The 24,714-nt window shown below is 36.3% G+C and overlaps 1 protein-coding gene across 11 annotated transcripts in view; it reads left to right on the top strand.

Moving 5' to 3' along the window:
• Nucleotides 1-24,714, top strand: part of Rapgef6 (Rap guanine nucleotide exchange factor 6) — a 173,726-nt gene that overhangs the window by 27,384 nt on the left and 121,628 nt on the right. For 10 of the 11 annotated variants that reach the window (XM_075992594.1, XM_075992587.1, XM_075992592.1 and 7 more), the window contains exons 2-5: nucleotides 73-143; nucleotides 2,218-2,274; nucleotides 8,450-8,533; nucleotides 22,358-22,427. In XM_075992594.1, the coding sequence (XP_075848709.1) occupies nucleotides 73-143; nucleotides 2,218-2,274; nucleotides 8,450-8,533; nucleotides 22,358-22,427 (282 nt within the window). The remainder of the gene's footprint in view (nucleotides 1-72; nucleotides 144-2,217; nucleotides 2,275-8,449; nucleotides 8,534-22,357; nucleotides 22,428-24,714) is intronic. The other variant, XM_075992590.1, reaches the window with a different exon arrangement.

Genomic DNA, 24,714 nt, shown 5'->3' with positions numbered 1-24,714 from the left:
AAAGAGATTGGTGGAGGTCATATTTTAGAATATATATTTGAAAAGTGTTCTAAAAACTTTTCTTTTCCACAGGACTTAAATACTATTTATTCTTACCTCCATGGAATGGAAATACTATCAAACCTCAGGGAGCATCAGCTTAGGTAAGTGTAATTGGTTTACTGATCTGTGCTGTTTACTTCATCAGATGCTTGTAAAGCACCTTTTACAGTCATCTTTTTTTCTTAGGTATCTGAACTACTTAGATCACTAATGCCTAGAATTTGATAGCATTATAAAAATTATGTATCCTATGCAGAAATGATAAGTACTGTGATATAATACAACATGGTGATGTCAAGTCACCTGCTAGCTGCTTATATTTAGATGATTACTCTGATAGGAAGTAAGTTTTGAATAGAGGCCTCTGTGACAGAGCCAAGACAAGAAAGAGGCCTTTGGTTTCTGGTGCAGAGTAAAAAGAGAGCTAGAATATTCTCCAGGAGTCAGGTGACTTAGAAATTTTGTAGGTCTAGGCAAAAAAAATTATGTTCCTTATCTTAATTTTTCTTATTCACGATATTTTAAGTCTTCATCATGTAAGCTGCAGTTTTTTCTTAATAAAATGGAGTGATAGCTTTGTCTTTGTTACAGTGCTTGAAAGTTCCTTGAGAATAAGTAGCACAAACAACTATGCTTTCAGTATGTGCCAAATTTTGGGATTGTCCTAGTTTTCTTTCTGTTGCTGTGATAAGGACCATAGCCAGAAGCAGCTTGGAAAGAAAAGGGTTTATTTGCCTTGCAGTTTCACATCATGGTCCATAATTGAGGGAAGCCATGGCAGGACCTGAAGCAGAGGCCATGGAAGAACACTGCTCACTTACTTTTCCCCAAGGCTTGCTCAGTTTGCTTTTTTATATAACCCAGAGCCACCTGCCCACAATAGTACCAACCACAGCAATCTGGACCTTTCCACATCAGTCATTAAATCAAGAAGATAATGCCTTATAGACTTGCATACAGTCCAGTCTGATAGAGGCAAATTCTCAATTTGATTCCCTCTTCCTGATTATGTCTTGGTTTGTATCAGGTTGACATATACTAATGAGCACAGAACAGAACTCAAAACTCCTATTTTCTTTCTGAGGATTCTCTTATTAGTTGTGCAAGATGCTTAAAATAAGCACAATATGTTAGCCTGGCATGATTCCCGCAGCCAAGACCAATATACTTTATGAACCTCTGCTTTCTCTTTAAGATAGTCAGACCTTGCCAGGCCTTGTGGTGATGCACAACTTTTATCCCAGCACTTGGGAAGCAGAGGCAGTCAGATCTCTTGAGTTCAATGCCAGCCTGGTCTATAGTGAGTTCCAGGACACAGAAAATAAACTTATCTGGGCTGCGGGGGAGGGGGTGACAGACATATCTGTATCTGAAATCATGTGGTTATATTCTAGACATTTAGTGCTATAAAGCACTAATTGTGATTTTGTATGTTTTGATTCAATCTTTCTTTCCATGACCCATGTAGCTAGCTGCTTTTCCTCAGTGTCCAAGGTTCTGATAACGAACTAGGTTGTTTTTTATTCACTCCATTTGCTGTATTTGTGAGTAAATCAGGAATAATTAAATAACTAAAAATTACAAGTCATATTAATATGTATTTTGTTTTTAAAGATTCTTTTAAAATGTAAAAAATCTATATACTTAACAGATCCTTTTGTTTGTACATATTTGTTTTTACCAGTAACTGTTCTTCACAAGATGTGAGAATGAACAATTCAAATGTGTATTTTCTCATAATAAAATTATTTAGTATGGATTGAAAGACTATCATGTACCTAAGAATATTAAACCCTGTCACTTAATATCTATTGCTTTTTTTTTTATTAGTTTTGTAGTTTTGTTTTACTTTCCTGGATTTGTGGGTATAAAATCTTAATATATTGCTCTTGTGAGCATCAAATTTGTGCCTATCTTCATAAACCTCTGCCTAAATCTGTCTTTCTCTGCCTGAAGGGTTAAGGTTACAGGCAAATGCCACTGTTACTGGCTTATGTTACATTTTAAAAATCAAAAGAAAAGCAAAATACTTAACAATAAACCAAAATATTATTATCTATTGCTTTTATAAAAAATGTTACCATATTACATATATTTCCAAGTTTAGTAAGAATTTGGTTATATATCTAATTTTCTATTTATGACATTTTTGAAACTTTTTACCCTTTTTATTAGGTTAATGTCTGCAAGAGCACGCTATGAGAGATACAATGGCAATCAATTGCTTTTTTGGTAAGTTTTTTTATGCTTACCTCAGATTAATGACATGTTTAAATCTTGACTTTTCACATTAAAATTCATTTGGTAATCATAAACTGAAGTATAATACATACAAAATACAGGGACTGGTCTAGTACATCCAGTGTTAGAAATATATATAACTGCAACCAAAAAGACAGACTTTCTAGAAAGCTCTAGTCAGTGCTGCTTTGGAATGGTAATTATAATTGTGATTTCATCAATTAATTTTACCTTTTTCAACCTCTTACTGATAGCATCTTTGAATCAAGTTGTTATGTAGCAGGTGTCATTCCAGGATTCTTTAATATTCCCCTTTGTTCTCTTTTACTGCTGTAGGTAGATTGAATGTTGTTATATCTGTTCTACTGTACTGGGTTGCAACCAGATTTTTACTGTTGTGAAAGTGAAAAATAAGCTCCCTGTGGAGATTTTGCTGACACCTATTGTACTCTTACTTACTAATTCAATTTAAACATCTTCCAAGGAATAGAATTACTAGAATTTTGCATATAAATATTAGGAGTGTCACCCAGCTTCCCACTATAGTTGTGCCAGTGATGGTGACCATGAGCTGTGTAGTAAGTCCCAGTAACCCATCTTTTTTTGTTGTTGTTGTTGTTTTTAGACAGGATTTCTCTTTGTAACCTTGGTCGTCCTCTGCCACCCACTTGCCAGATCTAAAGTGTGCACCATTGTTGTATGGAAGGCCACTTCGCTTGTTGGTTCCTGGCTGCTCAGCCTTAAAATAATCACACAGAAACTGTATTAATTAAATCACTGCTTAGCCATTACTTAAGTGTATTGCTAGGCTCTTACATCTAGAATTAACCCATCTCCATTATTTTATATTTTACCATGAGGTTTGTGGCCTACCAGCAAGATTTCAGCATGTCTGTCTCTGGCGACTCCATGGTTTCTCTGGACTTCGCCCTTTTTTCTCCCAGCATTCAATTTAGTTTTTCCTGCCTAGCTTTGTTCTACCCTATCAGGCCAATCCAGTTTCCAAGCCAATGGTATTCACAGCATACAGAGGGGAATCCCACATCACATGCCTAGTCTGGGTACCCATCTTTAACAACCCTTGTAGCCTATTTTGCATGATTGCTTCAGTTTTAGATGTTATGTTCATCACTTTGTTATCTCACCATGATTCTATTATACAATGTCCTGTTACTGATGATAGTAATGAATAATTCTCATGTTTTTAGGTTGTTTGACTAGTTTCTAATTAAATCTTACATTCTTGACCATTTTTCTATTGCAGTTCCTTAATTTATATTTACTTGGAAGTTTTGTATGGATTTTTAATCAAACTCCTTGATGAATGTACTTACTGCAAATACTTTTCCTGCTATGGCTTTTGACTTTTCCAAATCTTTTAAAGAGTATGTACGGATGCCAAAGGGGTCAGATCTCTTGGAGCTGGATTTATAAGTGGTTATGAACTGCCCAACATAGATCCTCTGTAAGAGCCATATGTACTCTTAACCTCTGAGCCATCTCAACAGCCATGATTAATGCTTTTTATTTTAAATCTGTGTTTAAAAAAATTTACAAATATCTATTTCTGTTTCAAGATTGTCTGGTTTTCTTTAAAACCTTCTGGGCTTTGTTTCCCAAAATAAGCTTGTTAAGCCCATAATGAAAAGGATTTTAGTCATTGTTGCAAAATGTAATCGATTTTTATTTTCCTTGATTTAATCATATTTTTAAAATACTCATTCTATATAACACAACTATATTTGTTATTGCAAACAGTTATAAAACAAGAATGTCATTTTAGACTTACATCTGGTTGACAGTAGGTAGTTTTTTTATTCAGTCTGTTGTGTATTTTAGTGAAGGAAATCTGACTTGATATTGAGAAAGAGTTAGAAATGAGTATTTTAGTAGCATTTTAAATAATTTGGGTATTTTTCTTTAGTGTAATATCAAAACTGTTTAAGTTTCTTCTACATTAGTTACAACAAGAATCTGAGACTTTGTCAATGGAATTTTAAATACTTTATTTAATTGAAAACTGTGGTTTTGTTTTGTTTTTACTTTGGGTGTTTTAGAGGATGGGGTGTTGAGAAAACATTTCACTGTGTATCAGTGGCTAGCTTGGCATGTACTTTGTAGACCAGGCTGACCTCAAATTCATAGCAATCGTCAACCTCTGCCTCCTGAATGCTGTGGCTAAAGTATGTTTTTTGTTGTTGATGCTGTTTGGTTTTTGAAACAGGATCTCTCTGTGTAACCCTAGCTGTCCTGGAACTCTCTACACAGTATCTGGTTAGCAACCTGCCTCTTATCTCCAAAGTGCTGGGATTAAAGTTGTTTGCCACCCTACCTGACTAAAGTACTTTTAACGGGTTATTCCCCCTTCATGTGATCCTTGTGGGCATTTTGTATCAGTCATTTGGAAACTATTAATGGTAATGAATTTTCCCATCTTGACATATTTTTATACATTATACTTTAAAAAAAAAGTCATTAGTTCATGCTACTACTAGTTTCCTCCCAAAAGGTTCAGGATTGTAAATTATAAAACCAAAGCTTTCAAAAATTTGAACTTTAAAGGACATGTAGTTTTATAATTTACAAATTTATAAATATGTTTTTGTGATGTCTGGATAACCTAGCAACTATTAATACTAGTTTCACTTTTCTGTATACATTGGGGAATCAACCCTTCAGCTTTTACATACATAAAAACCTGTGGGACATCTGTGGCCTTTGTGGTAGGATAGCATTAAATCAGAGAGAATTGACATCTTTAGAAATACCATCTTTCAGCCTGCACATAAGTATATTCTTCAGTTATTTGCTGATCTTTAATTCTCTACTGTAGTGTTGTTTCATCTTGTTTTTAAAGAAAGACTTTTTGCTGCATATATAATTCTAAACTGGAAGGTGTTGTTGTTGTTTTGAAATGTATGCAGTCTTTTTTCCTCTCTAGTACTTCTTAAACATTGATTTATCATGTTCCGTACATTTATGTTAAAGAGTCAGTTGTTACTGCTGTTGTTTTGTGAGTGACATTACTTTCTCATACTTCTGAAAAATTTTCTCCTAGCAGTTGTGTCTAGTGTCCTTAAATGTGATTTTTTTTTTTAAGATTTGTTGTTGTTGTTGTTAAGCATTTATAGGACTTTTTTCTTTGGCTTGCTGTCTTCTATAAATTTTAAGAAATCCTTAGCCAGTATTTTTTCCTGATTGGCTTCTTTTCTGATTTTTCTTCATTACTTTCTTTCATTTTTTTGTCTCATCTTTATACCATTTTCCATCCTTATCTTTCTCTGTTATTTTCTACTGACTTTCTGGTTTATAAACTCTTGTTTTCTACTCTTTCTAGTCCTAAATAAAACTCCAGTGTTTGAATTCCTAGGATGTGTGTGTTTAGATTTCAGTGCTTAGGTAAGTATTTTATCTTGTCTTTTTTTTTTCTTGAATTTACTAAATATAGTGGGTTTGGGTTTTTTTTCCTATCATTTTTCGATTATTTGGTTTTGTTTTCATCAGTATTTTTGACTGAATGCCAGCTGCTCCATGAAAAGTGGAAGCCCTGTCTATACCGTCTATCCATGGTATACTTAGATGTGTGGTTTGTTCTCTGCATTGTGGTGCACAGAGAATAGACACCTTGGTGCAAAGACTGTTGAGTGGCTTGTGTGGGAATTAGTGGAAGTTGTATTTTGGTTGATTCTATTTTTTAGGAATTTTGGGGAAGCCTCAGATCACAGCAAATGAATGAATGAGTAAAGAGTTGAGGGAATTGTTGAAAAGAAGGATAATGACAATGTACCATTGAATTGTAGGTACAGAAGATAGGGAGAAAAGATGATGGTGAGATCATTGTGGAATAGATGATGAGTAAGGCAACAAACAGCTGCAAAGGAAAGAGATGGTGACATTGGAATCTTGAACTCTAGATTAATGAAGATATGATAGTTTGTGCTAAAGCAAAATTCCGGAAAATGACTGTGGAAACTCATTTAAAGTAGAAGATAACATCACTAATAGTCTATGCATGGTGTATTACATGAAGAATCTCAGTAGTGGGAGAGTGAGTGTGGAAAATTGCTGTGAATTTGAGACCATCCTGATCTACATAGAAAGTTCCAGGTTGGACTTACAGAGCAAGACCCTGTCTCAAATACAAGACGAGGGGATATTAAATAAAAATCCTTAAAGAGATCAAGAAATTGAGAAGGAATGAATATCAATGTCAGTATAAAATCTTATGATACCATTGTTAGAAAGGGTTTGTAGCAGCCAGGCATTCTACAAGGAATGGAAGGATTGACCTTCAGCGTCTAGCTGATTTCATCAGGACACTGACTGGTATGATATGATGATCTAAAATTTAAAACTGGGGATTTTTAATAAGGAAAGAGAAAGGATGGTTTGATATCGATAGCTATAACTGAGCCATGTGAACCAACAAGCAAAAGAAACATGTGAGAGAAGTTGTCTGCCATTGTAAATGTCTGTAGAAGAGGAAGGCAGTGACCTAGGAGATCCCGAGAGAAAACATTGAGAATGAAAAATAACTTTCAGATGTCTAACGAATTCAGAAGACTTGTTGTTTTTATCCTTGATCTTGGTTGTTAAAGGCAATGGAGATTTAATGAGTATCTGCAGTATTTAAAATTTTAATGTCAAGTGTAATATTTTGACAGTTCCCAGGAAATGAGTGTTAAATAGAAATCTAAAAATACTAGAACATTTAGTAAAAGTTGTTGAATTGTATAAAAAAGAATATTTTCATTTTCCCTTTTTCATTCTCTCTATCCCTCCCTCCCCTTTTCTTTCCCCCTCTCTTCCTCTCTTTTCCTCTCTCGCTCCCCCCCCCCATCTCATCCTCACATAATCTAGTACGCTGGAATGGAACCTTGGATCTCAAACATTCTAGACAATTGCTCTATTACTGAGCTAAATCCCCAACTCCTTTAGTGGTTTCAAATTGGAATTACTTTTTAATAAAGCTCTACTTGACTTGAAGTTTAGGCTATGACATTATATGAATTTTTAAATTGTCTGCAGGTGTAAGTACTTGTAAATAGACTGGCTTTGTCTGCAATGGTAGTATTTGCTTCCGACAAGTTGACTCTGAACATATGATACCCTCAGGCTTCCCTAAATCTTCTGGGAAGCCACATTTATACAGAAGAATATGTTGTCTAACTTTCAGTGGAATAGTTCTAAAATAAGTTGTCTAAAAACTTGGATTGATTGATAAATACTCCCTAGGTACAATATCCCTCCTTTTACCTTCCCTCTTTTTTGATTTTTCCAGACAGGGTTTCTCTTTGTAGCTTTGGAGCCTATCCTGGAACTCACTCTGTTGACCAGGCTGGACTCGAACTCACAGAGATCTACCTCCCAAGTGCTAAGATTAAAGGCTTGCACACCACCGCCCAGCTCCTTCCCACATTTCTTAACTACTGCTAACTACATACTTTTGATCAACTCTTTCTACCTGTGCCTAAAAATGTTAACAGTGTTGATCTCATTCTTCAGCTTTAACCCCATCTACTAATGCTGGGTGTTTTCTGTCCTACCTTTCATAAGTATTTGTGGTTTCTTTATGATGTGTGTGCTCTACTTTGCTATCCACTATGTGTATGTATGTCCTATATGACTGTACTTTGTAATGATTGTATGATTGCCCATCATATACAAATAAGAGGACAATTAGATAATAGATGAATGATAAAGTAAAATGCACTCCTCAAATGTAGAGGTAGGAATGATAAAATTGTGGAACTGCGGGATAGCTTGCTATTTTGTCCTTTGCAGTATAGTACTGTATTTTAGAGAAGAACTGGTTTTGATTTTCGGTATCATTAAACAACGATTAGGCAGTATTTTCATGAACCTCATAAGTTGGGTTAATTTCTGAGAATTTTCTTAAAATGTATTTATGTGTTCTCATTGTGTATTGCTTACTAGTGACGTGAAGTTTTTTGTTTCCATTCTGTGTGTGTGTTTCTTGAGAAAACTGCTTTTCCCCCATGTGAACATGTTTTAATGTAAAATCTTAGGCAACAATTCTTCAATATTGTTCCTTAATTTTTAATGATTTGCAGCATTACTAGAAGTATTCTAGGCTTTGTATTCATACTGAATCCACACTTAAATACACATTTTTCTTTACTCTTTTTCTTATATGTTTAAACAGTTCAGAAACTATTGCCAGATGTTGGTATATCCTGCTTTCTGGATCTGTACTTGTAAAAGACTCTATGGTCCTTCCTCCTTGCAGGTAAGTTTCCATAGATACTGTGTGGTTTTGTTTTGTTATTGGACCTTAATTATATATCCTTGAACTTATACTCTAGCCTCAGCCACAGTGCGTAGTCTGCTTCATCTAGATAGGCAAAGTTAATGGTACAACTCTTTTGTACCATGTTTCAACAGGAAAAGTATATTTTCCTGTTGTTATCATTGGACATTTTTGGCAGGCGTTTAATACTTACAATTCTGACGATGTAATTTTCCCTTCTTTCTATTTGAACCTTAAACAGTTTCTATGACTTAGAACAAATTGTAGTTTTCTGTAAGACAAAGATAATAATCCTTGGTAAGTATTGTCATGAGGCTTTAGCAATTTCTTCTGCTCAAAGCTCTCAGAAGTCTGTAAGAGCTCATACTCTTAAGAATCAGATTGCTGAAGTTCTTATTTCTCCCTAGTGATTCTTTAGCATTTTTTTTTTTTTTTTGGTTTTTCGCCCGGCCTCTTTAGCAGATTCTTAATCTCTAAGTTTACTCTGAAATGGGTATAATAGTAGAAGCAGTTTGATAAACTGGGTGTGTGAAATAGACTAGTTAAGTCTAAATGGCTAACTAAAGTAGTTTTTAACAATTTTCACAATTACATTTTTGTTTTGTTTTTCGAGGCAGGGTTTCACTGTGTAGCCCTAGCAGTCCTCAAACTCAAAGAAGTCTGCCTGCCTCTGCTTCCTGAGCTAGGATTTAAGGTGTGCCCACCACCACTGGTTTACTTTTTGTTTTTTATATATTCCTCTAAAATGTGTTGTTTCACTATTTACTTGTATTTTGATTCTGTTCCCTTCCCATTAAACCTCTTCCTTTCAACAAGTCTTTTCAGTGTATGTGTGCTACACTGTGTAGTCTCTGTCTTATACTCATACTATGCCATTTTGCATGTGTGGGGAAATTGGAGGGCAACTTGAAAGAGTTGGTTCTCTTCTTCTATCACATGGTTTCCAGGGATGAAATTTATGTCTTCCACTTGGCAATAAGCACCTTTACCTACTGAACCATTTCATTGCCCCCAAGAAACTTTTAAAATGGGACATGAGATTGCAGCTAAATTAGTTCAGTATTGTAAAATGTATTAAACTTAACTGTCGGCACTGGATGTCTCAGTTTATATGCCATTTTGAAAGTCATATCTTGCTTGAATTCTAAAACTTTACATTGTTGACCATCGATTATGTGAAATCTGTGCTTTTTCATGAGTAGAATAAAATATCTTAACTTTTTACAAAGAAGCCGGGTGGTGGTGGCGCTCAGGAGGCAGAGGCAGGTAGATCTCTGAGTTCAAGGCCAGCCTGGTCTACTAGAGCTGTTACACAGAGAATCTCTGTCTCAAAAAACCAAACCAAACCAAAAACCTTTTTACAAGGAAAATTTGTTGATTCTTGGTTATTTAAACCTTTCTGCTATTCCCTTCCTTTTGTTTGTGAAACTCAAAATATTGAATTTGCATTGAGTTAGTTCTGAAACCACTGCTTGTGGTTGTTTTTAGGATTAGTATTTTCTTTTGAATAGTTCTTCAGTCTTCCTATGGTTTGTAAATAGTCAAAAATTTGTTGTAAAAACTGTAACCAATAGCCAGGCGGTGGTGGCGCACGCCTTTAATCCCAGCCCTCGGGAGGCAGAGGCAGGCAGATCTCTGTGAGTTCGAGACCAGCCTGGTCTACAAGAGCTAGTTCCAGGACAGGCTCCAAAACCACAGAGAAACCCTGTCTCAAAGACAACAACAACAACAACAAAAAAAAAAAAACCTGTAGCCAATAACTGGCTATTAGTTTTTAATCTAGGCAATGAAATTTGAGTTTTAAAAATAACTCATAGGAGTATGTAAGCTTTTACAAGATAAAGTTATGTTGGATATAGCTACCAAAAACACAGCAAGCATGATTAGTTATAATAGTTTATTTAATCTTTATATTAAAGAATATTGGTAGTAGATTTTTAATTTTTGCATGAAGAAATTGTTAAAGGTTATTGAGTGCTTGTTAAGATTAATGAATTATGTTTGGTGGTGGTGTCATACGCCTTTAATCCCAGCACTCAGGAGGTGGAGGCAGGCAGATCTCTGAGTTCAAAGCCAGCCTGGTCTACAAGAGCTTATTCCAGGACAGACTCCAAGGCCAAAGCTACAGGGAAATTCTGCATAAATAAATAAATAAATAAATAAATAAATAAATAAAATTTAAAAAAAGAATTATTGGAAATAAAAGTATGTAAAGTGACAATTGGCAAAAAATAAGCATCACATAAATTTTGACTTGTTTTGCTGTAGTTGCAGTTGGCTCTAAAAATTGATACTAAAAGAATATGAACCCTCTAATGTTAAGAATAAAAAAAAAATCCATCCAACCTCGAGATCCCAAGTTAAAACAAACCTAAAAGGTTTCTATTCAACAACAAAACAACTTTTTGCCTAATAAAATACAACAATCCTTCACTAATGTACCATTCTAAATTCTGACCCAAATAAAGAGGTGCATAGTTCTATTAATCATTTCTAACTATACCAATTATATATTCCATCTGTATATTTTATTGACTAAAGCTTACTTTATAAGGTTCACTCCTAATATTTTGTATATAAAATAAATATAAGAAAGAGAACGGGGGAGAAAATAACTTGTACAAGTATAAGCATAATACCCTATAAAACATTACTGGAGCCTTTGTTTCAATAACTGGTCATAGGTGTAGTTCTCATCCTTTTACTAGTCATTCAGAATTCCTGCCTTCAGCTGAAACTTGACTGCTCTGGGTTCTTTACCATAGTGAGAGAAGAACCGTGTTGCAAAGTGTTCTTGATTGTCTTGCTTTTTTGTTTTGGTTTTGTTTTGTTTTTAGTTATATTTTGACATGATCATACTATAAAGCACACAAAGAGAGTTCCTTTATCCCCTGTTGTGTGCTTCAACCCAATTTTTCCTTGGTCATTGGGATTAATTACTTATGACTATCTTTGCCACCTATTGGTTCAGTGTCCAGGAGAAGTTTCCAATTCAATAGAAGAATGACTGTGTTCTCCTGATAAAAGCATCAAAACTAAGCCAACAGAGTTCAGTTGGTATGAAGCAAGCAAAAATACTATGAATAAGTTATTAGATAAAACACTGAGAATACTGGGGAAAACAGAAAGCATTGTTATACTTCTGTTGCCAAAAAGTTGGTTTCTTGATTGGAGATAATGCAATCTGCAGTACCAAATGGGAAATGAACTTTGCAAGCTAATGAATGATAACACTAGTAGAATTTTAATGTGTCTGTTCAGTGAGGATAAATAACCTGGCTCCAGTAGTTGTCTTGTCCCCTTGAGGAATGCAACAGGAGCTCTGTAGTGATATTTTGTTTGTGATCTAACAAAGTTTGCCTGAAGATCAGAGTGCAGAGCTAAGCTACTAGTTAGCCATAGAGGCCAGGCAATGGGCACACACCTTTAATCCCAGCACTAAAGAGACAGAGACGAATCTCTGTGAGTTCAAGGCTACCCTGAGCCATACAGGATTGAATCTGTCTAAAAGAGAAACAGAGCTCACACAAAAGTGATCTCAGCACTAGGGATAGAGAAATATAAGCTGAGAGGAGATGCAGTCTGAGAAGTTACAGAGGTAGATGGAATCTGAGGATTTGTAAAAATAGGATCGCCCTTTTGGTCTGAGCCTTGATAGAGGAAGAGGTAAGAATTCTCTAGTAGATCAGACTGCTCTGCTTCTCTGATCTTTCAGTTTTTACCCCTGATATGTGACTCTGGGTTTTTATTATTAAAACCAGTTAGAATTCATGCTACATCTGGCTCCCAAATTTTGGGGGTACAAATTCAGAAAAAGAAGCCGTTTGCCTGTGGCTTTGCAGCCACCGGCAAAGGGCAGAGCTACATGCAGCGGGAGTCACTGCCCTGCATACTAGGTTTTCCTTTCTTCTCTCCTGGTGGAATTTTGAGTAAAAGCACAGACTTAAAGAATAAATGATGTAACCAGGTGGTGGTGGCGCACGCCTTTAATCCCAGCACTTGGGAGTCAGAGGCAAGCGATTTCTGTGAGTTTGAGGCCAGCCTGGTCTACAAGAGCTAGTTTCAGGACAGGCTCCAAAAACTACAGAGAAAACACTGTCTTGAAAAACCAAAAATAAATAATTAAATGATGTTCTTCAAAGTAGAAGCAAAAGTAATGTAAGTTTAGGAAAGGACTTTATAAGTTAAAATACTAAGGAAAACATTTAATGTTATTAAGAAAGTTCCATCTTACCTTCTGAACATTTCTGAAATGTTGTCAAGTTGCATGAAAAGCAGTATGGGATTTTAAATTTTACTTTTTGCAAAGATGTGACTGACATTACATCAGAGTTGGAATCTTTTGTTTATCTGAGGTATGTCATTACAAAAACTGAAAGCTTACAGAAATATTAACAGCTAGACACAGTAGAAATTTCATTCAAATAATATCATTAAAGTCTTAGAAGCATGGCTACCTTTTAGCTTCAAATCCCTCTCCCCTCTCCGAGTGTTTTTGGGATTTTTATTTTGTTTTATTGGTTGATAGGTTCACTTCTTAATATATAAAGCCAGACTAGCTTTGAAGTCTTAATCTCCATCTTAAATTTCCCAAGTACTGGGATTACAGGTAGATAGCAATACATCAGGTGTATGTTGGGGAGGGTGGTGCACGTGGCAGTCAGAGCACTGCTCTTAGTGCCATTCCTTAGGAACAGACTCTTTGAGATAGGGTCTCTTACTGGGATCTAGGGCTTTTCCAGTAAGTTAGGATGGCTGGCTGATAGCAGTCAGCAGGAATCCACTGTTGTCTGTGTCTTCCTGGCACTGGGACTACCAGTGTGAACCCCCACACTGAGTCTGCAGATTGAGCTCATGTCCTCCTACTTGCTTTACAGACTGAGCCCCAGTCTCATGTTTTTTAAATAGACTTTTTAAAATAACGGGAAGTAGCACTAAAGAAAAGCCTATATACCATTTCAAGGGAATAGGATGGTAGAAGAGGTAAGAAAATATAACATAAAAGAACAAAACCAAAAAGAGTGAAAACAGTAAATACAAAAGAACGATGTTAGACAAGCTTCAGCTTAATAGCATTTAAGGTTATGTGAGTGTTTTTTAAGTCAAAGAAATTATATCACATGCAGAAAAACAGGAAACAGATTTCAAGTGTTAAGAATGACAAAATCTTGATTTTAAAAATTGAAGGAATTTAAATAACGGGTTAATATCTTACTAAGAAAACAGAATTCCCAAACCTGAGTATTAAATTCAGTCTAGAATGTAGAAAACAAGTTTAAGGTGAATTTCTTTCAGAATGTATGATAGTTTGATATAAAAAAATCAATTGATTTAAATGATTAAGACATTGGTATAGTTAGGATTTCTGTTGCTGTGAAGAGACACTATGACCATGGAAACTCTTTTAAAGAAAAACATTTAATTGGATGGCTTACAATTTAGAGATTCGGTCCATTATCATCATGGTGTGACATGGTAGTGTACAGGCAGACGTGGCGGAGAAGGAACTGGGAATTTTATATCTTTGTCTCCCTGGGTGTGACTTGAGCATATATGAGACCTAACAGCCCACCTCCACAGTCACACTCTTCCTCCTACAAAACCACACGTAACTCCAGCAAGGCCATATCTCTCATTAGTGCCACTTCCTTTGGGCATCACTTTCTTTCATACCACCACAAATATCAAAGGAGAAAAATGCATCAGTCACTGTTGTTATATGATGCAAAAGAGAGACCCTTAGCAATGGGTCCCTTGGCAGTTGGGGTCCAAACCACAGAAGGTAACAGAATATGCCATGCAGACAGAGCTTGAGTATGGAGTTTATTGAGAGGAGGGTAGATTGAAGGGTTGGGAAAGGGGCAGAGAGAGAGAGAGAGAGAGAGAGAGAGAGAGAGAGAGAGAGAGAGAGAGAGAGAGAGAGAGAGAGAGAGAGAGAGAGAGACAAACAGGCAGGCAGGCAGGCAGACAGACAGACAGACAGAAAACTGCCTCCTTAGGGAGAAATGCAGAAAGGAAGAAAGGGAATGGACCGAGCTTGGTTCCCTCTTAAAGGAACCTTTGCACCCGATGAGGGGTGAGGTGCCAGGTTCCCCAGGGGCAGGTCCAAGATGTGCCTGGATACTAACATTTTTCCCTTCTTTTTTCATTAAAAAGGTGGGGAGTTAGGCATGGCAAGTTAAGGGAATGAGTGTGTCAACTTTTCAAGATGCTTCTTGCCGATTTGTAGGAGTTGAAATTTTGGGGAACTTGAGAAAGCTGGGATGCTGCCACGGCTTGGTGTGGCTGGCTGTTTCACTACTGTCCATGCTCTGTGGAATTGTCCTGTGTCTCTTGGACCTGTTGAGGTGTTGGCAGAGCAAAGGACAAGATTAATTTTACGAAAAAAATGATTTTCTTTAGGTCCTGGTGATTGAGGGGGAGGGTGTCAGGACCAAGGGAAGGCGGGGAAGCTTTGGCTCTTAGGTCCTGGTAATTGAGGGAGGGGTGCGTCTTACCTGTTTGAGGTGAATCCTCCAATTTCAGCTCCCTGGAACTTTCAAGATTCCTTGAGTTTGTGAAAACATAAGTTTTAAACACATTAGCATTTCCACTGTTTATAATCTGTACTAAAATTTAAGTGGAGGTATATTTATGCCAGAAATGACTGTGACAGATGTTTTTGCACAATGAAAAGTATCTTTGAGGTTTGTAGTTAGGAAACCATCAAAGGGAATTTAAAATCTTGACCTTGTAGTTATGACAGCTAGATTAATAGCTTATCAGAATTTATTGATTATTGACTATGGACTCTTAGAGTCGTAATATAGCAGTAGCGTAATGAAAAAGAAATATGGAACGTGTTTTATTCTTTCAAATGTCTCAAATCACTTGCCTTTGTTATTACTTAAGCTTTTTTAAAAAAATATTTATTTATTATGTATACAATGTTCTGGCTGTGTATGTTCCTGCAGGCCAGGAGAGGGCGCCAGACCTCATTACAGATGGTTGTGAGCCACCATGTGGTTGCTGGGAATTGAACTCAGGACCTTTGGAAGAGCAGGCAATGCTCTTAACCGCTGAGCTATCTCTCCAGCCCCATTACTTAAGCTTTTTATCCTCAGACCTTTATAACTTGCATGTATACACTTTAATAACTTTCATTTGCACACCTTAAAACACCTTCTGAGACCCTAAAAATCCTTAGAGCTTTGCAGTTTTACATAAGTGACTCTGAAAGCACCTCTTTCTTTCCCATTATTATGATATCACCTTATCATTCAGGAGAAATCTGTTTTTGTGAGTTTGTTATCTGAGCCTGGTAACAAGGTAAATTGTGTCTAGATTTAGTCTTGGTTCCTGCCGTTAAGCTGACAAAGCTGTCATTCGTCAAACTGCATCAGAGATCTTGAGAAGGATAAATTTTACCTGAGTTGTTGGTTTTAAAATGACAGAGACCAGATTGATTACCTAGACAGCCACCCCGGGGTCCTCCATGGTCGCTGAGGGCAGGTTCTAGGGCAGCATCTGTCTTTCAGCTGGCAGTGACAGGCTTAAGATCCTGTGGATTAGGAGTTTGTGGGAAAACCAGCTTTCCATTGGCTTACGCAATGGAGTTGATTTCAGTGTTTGTCGTCCATGGTGTGGAGAGGTCTTTACAGCAGTATAGATGAAAGGCAGTTTTGCTCAGCGGCTAGCACTTTCACTTGATGAGGTGAGTTATGGATGGATAGAAGTTCTGTGCCCATCTGATTTCTTTAGAGGAAATACTCAGATCTCTGAGCATTTAAGGGCTGTCTATTGGGTATATATTTGGGTATATATGAGTTATAACTATAGTGACATGAGTACAGGATCTGCCTCAAGAGTTAGAGCTGAGAGGTTGTGGAGGAATGTTTTACCCAGAATCCTCCAGCTTGACCGTAACTGATTTTACTTAGCAGGTCAGATTTATACTTGCAAAGGACAAAGATATTAAGGAAAATTTGTTGCACTAGAAGCTTAACAGTAAAAAGTGACAATTGTGAAGAACAGGAAATTTCTAGGTTAGCTTTTGTTAATCTGATATAGATTCTTATAACCTTAAATTTTTATTACTATGCAGAATATATTTTAAAGCAGAATTGAATCATATACACAGTATGTTATAATAGACCTAGCCATGTATTTATCATTATTTAAAAGCATATACCAATTTAAAATATTTGAGACTTATTGCTTCTTTAGTCTAGGAGATACAACGAACAGTTTCATATATGCACAGTTAAATTTTAATTGCAACACAGGTAGACATACAGAATTAAAGTTAGCTTACATTCACACTAAATTTAAATGAAAGTGAGCGAGAGGAAGCTGTCTTTTTCATCTCTGACTCAACTTTGTAACAAGGAGGCAGGGCATTTAAAGAAAGTAGACAGACATTTGCAGGTCTTTGGATCAAAGAAAAGTATGAAGAATCAAAGTCACAGATTGCTAGCAAGTGGAAGAGAAAAGATCCACTGCAGGTAGAGTGGCCAGGTGGGTGGGTTCCTTACAAGCTCGGGAGATCTAGGAGGCAGCCCATAGCAAAGATGGCCATAAGGTCATATGACCTGCCCTTAGCCAAGATGGCACCTGCTCGTGTGTTGCAAGGCACTGAGAAACCACATGTTTAGAGCAGTCACACAAATTTTAAGCAGACCCAATTGACAAGACAAACATACAGGACGTGTAAAACATACATTTAAAACAGAATTACATTGTGTGGTCACATCATTTACACATTCTTTTTTTTTTTTTTTTTTTTTTTTTGGTTTTTCGAGACGGTTTCTCTGTGGCTTTGGAGCCTGTCCTGGAACTTGCTCTGTAGACCAGGCTGGTCTCGAACTCACAGAGATCCACCTGCCTCTGCCTCCCGAGTGCTGGGATTAAAGGCGTGCGCCACCATCGCCGGGCTACACATTCTTTAATACATGAAGTAGATAGGAAATCTTCCCCAGCATATGCTGCCAGCTTGCAGCTGGACAGGAAAGAACAAGGAAGAACTATGACTGGATTGGTTTGTTCAGGGTGGTGTCCTGTGCCTGCCGCCCTGGGCTGGATGGCGTGGTGGCACAGGTGGGAAAGGACAAACAGAAGAGCAAGAAAAAAAGCAGAGGTCACACTTGCAACTACTGTATCACTGGCAGAATGTAGGGTGTCCATAAGTGGCTATGTGTTTTAGTTTAGGTGAGGGGGGCAGTTCCCACGAGTGAGGTAGAGATAAGGTCAAGAGACTGAACTCCTGCATACAGTCAGGGAACTGCTTTCCATGCACAGAAGGGTGAAGTGCAAGGTTCCCAAGGGGCCGGACCAAGGTGTGCCTAGATACTAACAACTTTAAACATGTAGGAATTTTTTTTTTGAGAAATCATACTATCCTGGTAAGAATGTTTTAATATTTAAGTTGACCCCTTTAGTTGTTGAAATGTATTTTTTCTGTTCATTTTGTTTTTGTGTGTGGTGTATGTACACATTTACATAGGTGTGTTCTAACAGCCAAAGGATTGATGTCAGATGTTTTTGTCATTTGCTCTCCCCCTTATATTTTGACACAGGGTCTGTCAAAACCTGGTATTCACCAACAGACTGAGCTGTCTAGCCAGTAAACTCCAGAGCCCTGTGTTACCTCCTGCAGCATTGTGTTGGCTTTTGTGGTTATTGGGAATCCAGAATGAGTCTCATACTTGTGTAGTACATGCATCACTCCAGCCTCTCTCCCTAGCCTCATGTCTGGAAATCATTTCTAAATAAAGTTGAGTTTACCTTTACTTTTCATAGTAAAATCTAACGCTGGATCAAGAAAGCAAGTCTTCATTGGATTTGCTTTTAAAATAAAATTTAACACATGAATTTGAATCAAATTTCCCTTTATTTGATTCAACAAATAAGTATCCTGTTATGTAAGACATCAGATATGAGGGTTAAACTTTATTAATTTATTAATAAATAATTAATTTTATTAATTATTTATTATGTGGTATTTAGAATTGTCACAGAAACAAACTTCTAGGCATGTATTGATATGTTATCATATTAGGTCAATCTACATGAAAAGAATTTCCTTGCCCTCTATGAGTGATGCTATTCTATGGGCAGGGTAATCATAGTGAATAAAAAAGAGAAAACCAGATGAACATAACTGTTGATTGCTCTGCTTCTTGACTCTGAACCCAGTGTAACCAGGTGCTTCACCTTCCTGCTGCTATGCCTTTCCAGAAAGGATGGAATATATGTCCCTGAACTGTATACCAGAATAAACCTGTCTTGTGTTTCTCTTGCAATTTGAGGAGGAAAAGGTTCTTTTTAACTTACATTCCGTATCATAGTCCATCATGGAAGGAAGTCAGGACAGGAACTGAAGCAGAAGCCATGGAGGAGTGCTGCTGAGGGGTGGCACTGCACACAGAAGGCTGGCTGGGCACTCATATTGATTATTAATCAAGAAAATACACACACACACACACACACACCCAGACCTGGCCTAAACCAATTTTATAGGGGTAGTTTTTTGAATTGAGGTTCGGCTTCCCACATCACTTTAGTTTGTGTTAAGTTTATGGGGGAAGGAGCAACCAGAACAAAACCCTTTCTGAAATGCTTCTAATTCGTGTTTGGGCTTGACAATGAGATGAGTAACTAATGTCTTTAGGGGGAAAGATAGAGACTGAATTGTGAGTAACTTTCCCCTCCCCAAGGACCCAGTGTGCCATTGAAAGAAAACTTTTTTTAAAAATATTTATTTATTTATTTATTATGTGTATAGTATTCCTTCCACGTGTGCCTGCAAGCCAGAAGGGGGCCCCAGGTCTCATTATAAATGGCTGTAAGCCACCATGTGGTTGCTGGGAATTGAACTCAGGACCTCTGGAAAAGCAGTCAGTGCTCTTAACCTCTGAGCCATCTCTCCAGCCCTGAAAGAAAACTTTGATGTGGAGTTGGAAGATAAGCATCATAGTGTTTTACAGAATCTCCCCTTTTTTTGGTTTCATAATTTTGATTTGTTTGTTTATATATGTGCCATAGCACACGTGGAGATTCGAGGACAGCTTGGAGGACTTGTTTCTCTCCTTCCTCTGTGTGGGTCCTGGAACTCAATAAAACTTAGGTTGTTAATACATGGCAACAAGCTTCTTTACTTGCTGAGCCATGTTGTTAGCTGTTCGAATTAATTAGCCACTTATTTAGCAGTATTTACTTAAAAAGAAAAAAAGGCTGTTTCCCTAACCCACTGAATGAATACACTTTATTTTTGTTACAAAAACAATTGGAGAGGGTGATAGTGGCTTAGGCCTTTAATCCCAGCACTCAAGAGGCAGGGGAGGGTGGATCTCTGAGTTGAAGGCCAGCCTTCTCTACAAAGCCAGCACAGCCAGGACTGTTACACAGAGAAACCCTGTCTTGAAAAAGCCAAAAACAAAACAAACAAAAATATCAGTTGGAGCATCTATGTGTGGGCTTATCTGTTCTTCTTGGCCTGTTTCCTTGACTTGGCCCACTGCTTCATCATCTGAAATATCATTCTTTCATGCAGTTTGATAATGTGGACACTCCAGATTTGTTTTCCACCTTTGTTTCAATTATAGTAGATTCCTAACATTTCTGTATAAATCTTTGGATTGTTGGAGTGTTGTGTCAGTCTTTGAGATTAACTTTTTGGGATTTTCTTTTATTGTAATTGCATTGGATCTGTAAAATTTGAAGAGAATAGTTATTTTATTAACTTAATGTCAGATGTCGTACATTTTATGTAATTGGATTACATTTTTGGTTATATTGCTTCAGTTAGTAATTTATTTTGAGCCTTTTAAACTTGAGAGATCAAATTCAGCACTTCCTCAGGACTGTAATGTCATTATTTAAAAATGCATTTCTGAGAATGATACTAAATATCCGTGTGTTATGTGCTTTGCAGTTGACTCTTTTTTCTCACATACCCATTGTATATGCTGTGAACCACAGTATAATACTCAACTTCAGACTCAAGGACCTTTCCAGAGATTCCCAAAGTGCATAAACTGTGTATGTGTCCACTCCCTTCCTCTCTTTATATGTCTTCTCTGCCTCTCCATCTCTTCTGATGCTCTAACTTGGCAAATTTGAAAACTTTGAAGCATTTTTCCCCCAAAAAATTCAGCCGCTGTCTTTTAGTTCAGTAGCTGCTTCTTGGGTAGTGTTGAGAATACCTGTAGGAAGGATAGTAAGCTAAGCATTTCACAGGGTCCGCATTGTTTCTACTTTCTCAGAGATGCTACCCCTATTCTGCCTATCTTCTAGTATCTGGAAACTTGCTGCACATATTTTTTTAATGTTTTTTTTTTGTTTTCATTTAAGAGAGTATATACAGTTCCTAATATTCTGTGTTGCATGAAATTTCTTTAGATTTAGCATTATGTATTAGGTAATGCAAGACTGAATTCAGAAAATATATATATTTCTTTTCCTTAAAAATAAGTGATTTTTTTTTACATTCAAAAGTAATTTTATTGGAATTTTTTTGCAGGGGCAGTTCAGGGTCTTACTGTGTAGCACTGGCTGGCCTTAAACTCAGATATCCACCTGCCTCTCCCCTCTGAATGCTGGGATTAAAGGCATGTGTCACCAGTCCCCTCTACTTTCATTAAATTTTGATTAGGATTTTGTTGTAAATTATTTCTAACAAATCTTATATGTTGCAAAATTGTTTAACTACAATTTTGAGCCTTCTCTTAAAAGTATATGCTGCTTGTCACACTATACATTTGAGCCCTGGTTGCAGTTCGTTGGTAAAGTTGTATAATTTTCCTTATAAATGACTTTGTATTTAATTTGAATTACTTTGTATTACGTTAATTATTGGTATCTTTCCCCTACCCTTTAAGTTACTTAATATAGAAGCAATATTTTACTTAGATAGATTTTTTGTTTCATATGTATGAGCATTTGGTCTACATGTGTGTGCTTGGTGCCAGTGGAAACCACAAGAGAGTGTAAAATCCCCTAGTAACAGAGTTAACAGAAGGTTGTGAACCACCATGTGGCTGCTGGGAACCAAACCCAGCTTCTCTGTAAAAGCAAAAAGTGCTTTTACCCTATGAACTGTCTCTCCAGCCCCATTACTTACATATTTTTATAGATGATCACAGTACTACTGTTTTAGGTTGTTCTCAAGTTTAAGTATACTCTCTACAGTTAATCTTTGTGTCTCATGTGTTTGACAAATTATTTTCTGCTTTCTTTGTTTTTTTAAAAAAAATAATATACTTTATCTTTTTAAAGCCTAGCTTTTCTTTTTTTCTTTCTAGTTTTTATTTGTTCAGAAATCTTTCTCAGGTGAAGCATATGGAGCACTTCTCTCAGTGTGGTCTTGCTTAGGGTTCATTTCAGAAATGGCTGGTGGCTGGCAACACTTTTAAAACGTACATCATTTTGTCTATCCGTATTTTTTATTTACTAAAAGTTTTTTGTTTCTATGTCTGTTGTCGAATGTAACAGTTATAAAAATTATAAAACAATTATAGTATCATATCATAAATGGTTTTATTTTAGCTTAGTCTTGGTTAAGTGTTTAGAGTTTGAGGTTAGGCTAATATTTTTTATAAACAATTATGGGAACAAAGTAAAGAAAGAAATTTTAGAAAAATTATGCTGAATTGTTATATTTGAGCAATTAAGAGGAACTCTTGTGTGTGTGTGTTTTGTTTTTGTTAGAAAATTCCAAGAAGATTAGAATTTCTTGGTTAACGTCTCAGAGTTTTTGTTTATTTTTCCCCATTTTAAAATTTCATTGTAACTTCTGCTAAAGAAATTGTTTTTCTGTTTTTGTAGTTTTGGTAAGCAGTTTGGAGGAAAAAGAGGATGTGATTGTCTTGTATTAGAACCTTCAGAAATGATTGTGGTAAGACGCTGAATTGTTTTTTGATATGCTTCAGTTTCAATTCTAACTACGGTGGACTATAAATATCCAAGGCAGTTACCTGTTGATGATCTAAGACATTGTTTAAGTAGCATCAAAGCCATGCTGCTTTATGTATTCTTTTCTCTAAAATTCCTTGATCCTTGAAATAATGTACAACATGATAATAGGGATAACATATCCCAAAATTGGCAACTTTCTTTACTGTTGTACCTGAAAATTAAAATACAGGCTTTTGGGGGATGTGTGTGTGTATGTGCATGTGTTCATTAAAGGGCCATGTTTATTTCTGGTGTTTCCTCCTTTGCCATTGATGTAGTCCATACATTTGGAATGGTTTGAAAGAAAGACTTTGGAGAAAAATAATGGCACATGCAAAATAGGCCTAAGTAAGAAATAGATTAGATCTAATTCTATGCCCTTTAGCAATTTAAGATATCTTTCATTTGGGCTTGTGTTTAATGAAAAATTCTTTTTATTTTTCCAGAAGAGGCCATAAAAGTAGCTAGCTATAACTTTATAAAATCTAGCTTTTTAAATATTTTTTATATTTATGTGTATGATTGTTTCTCTTGCATGTGTATAAGTAGACCACATGTGCAAGTGTCCACAGAAGTCAGAAAAGTATTGAATGCCCTAGAATTGTAGATACAGGTGCCTGTGAGCTGCCATAAGGTTCTGGGAACAAAACTCAGAAGTGCTTAACCATTAAGCCATCTCTTCATCTCCAAAATGTCTTTAAAGGAAAACAACTCCAACAGTTGTTTTTACCTTATTCTGAAAACTGTCTAGAAAATAACAATCACTAAATGAACTTCTTGTCCTACCAGCATCTCTGTAAATGCCGTGTCTTGTGATTGATGGGAAATGTTGTGAAGTGGGGTTGACTTCTTGTTTGTTTTATTTCTGATGGTTGTTTTGCAACAAGATCTCACTATGTAGCTCTGGCTGGCTTCAGGCTTGTTATGTAGACTAGGCCAAGAGAGACCCTCCTGTTTCTGCTTTTACAGTGCTGGGATTAAAGGTATACACCATACCCAGCTAAGGTTGACTCTTAAGCATTTTTTGTAAATGCTTGAAACTAAACCGGTTTGCCATTTCATGGCGGTGTAGTCAGATTGATGTCTTTAAGTTCACTCTTCCTCAAAGTGAATCACACATCATCAGATTGCATTAAACCTCCTGTAATTTAAGCTCCTAGAAGAAAAAAAAATGATGTCTTCGTTTGTGTCTCCCACCCTTAGCTTCAGGAAAGTAAATTCTAAGTTCCTGAGTAGATGCTTTAAATAGCACATAGCACCAAACCTTCTATATACTGTCTTTTTTCTTCTTTTTCTATGTATACATATAAAGTTGATAAAGCAAGAGGGTATTAAAGATAGCTAATAATAAAATAGGTAACCATAACAATTCACTGTTGTAAAACTGAGCATGGTCACTTTCTAACTCTTACCCTTACTTACTTTTTTGGTGACTGTAGTTAATTAGAACTCTAAGGAAAGAAAAAAATGACAGATGAAGAGACATTTTGTATATTTGCAAAGGGCTGTCTATGTAGTTAGTACATGTTCAGTCAGTTATGTTTGAGGCATGGACTTTTACTTTTCTTTAAGCACTGGATATCTGAAATACTCAGTAAGGCATGAAAATTCCTTCTTTACGTGTATATATTAAAGGGTATGACAAGAGTACCACTCTTAATTTGGCACATTTACCATTTTATGTGGGAAGTATTGGTGCTGGAACGGCAGTCGTCTTACAGTCAGTGTGCGGTAATTCTTAGTGCACATAGATGCTGTATATAGCTGCATGTCTCAGTAAGAAAATGTCGAAAAATTTTTAAGCTACAGTCTCATCTTACATTATAATGCTGCTTTAAACCTGAAATTATTAGCCTTTTCTGTAAAGGGAGTTTGGTTAAATTTTGTTTTTTGTTTTTTGTTTTTGTTTTTGTTTTTTTTTTTTTTTTTTTTTTTTTTTTTTTTTTTTTTTAGAAAATGTTTAGGAACCAACCATGCTCTGGCTTCTGGTTATGCCTAGTTTCCCTCAGTGAAATACATGTCAGCCCTGTCTAACACATGTGCACATATCTGTGTTAATTTCTCCATATAGATTTCTGTTTAAACTCATAGTTTATTCTGGTGTTTAACAATATCCTTTTACTAAGAGTTAGAATTTGTTCGCTTATATTATCATGTATCTGTTAATTTATTCATAATTGTTTAAGCATTGGGCTGGTGGGATGTTCAGTATGTAAAAGTGCTTGCCA

The sequence above is a fragment of the Microtus pennsylvanicus genome, chromosome 11 (genome assembly GCF_037038515.1).
Source record: "Microtus pennsylvanicus isolate mMicPen1 chromosome 11, mMicPen1.hap1, whole genome shotgun sequence".
Classification (NCBI taxonomy): domain Eukaryota; kingdom Metazoa; phylum Chordata; class Mammalia; order Rodentia; family Cricetidae; genus Microtus; species Microtus pennsylvanicus.
This window is presented reverse-complemented; position numbering and strand designations above follow the sequence as displayed.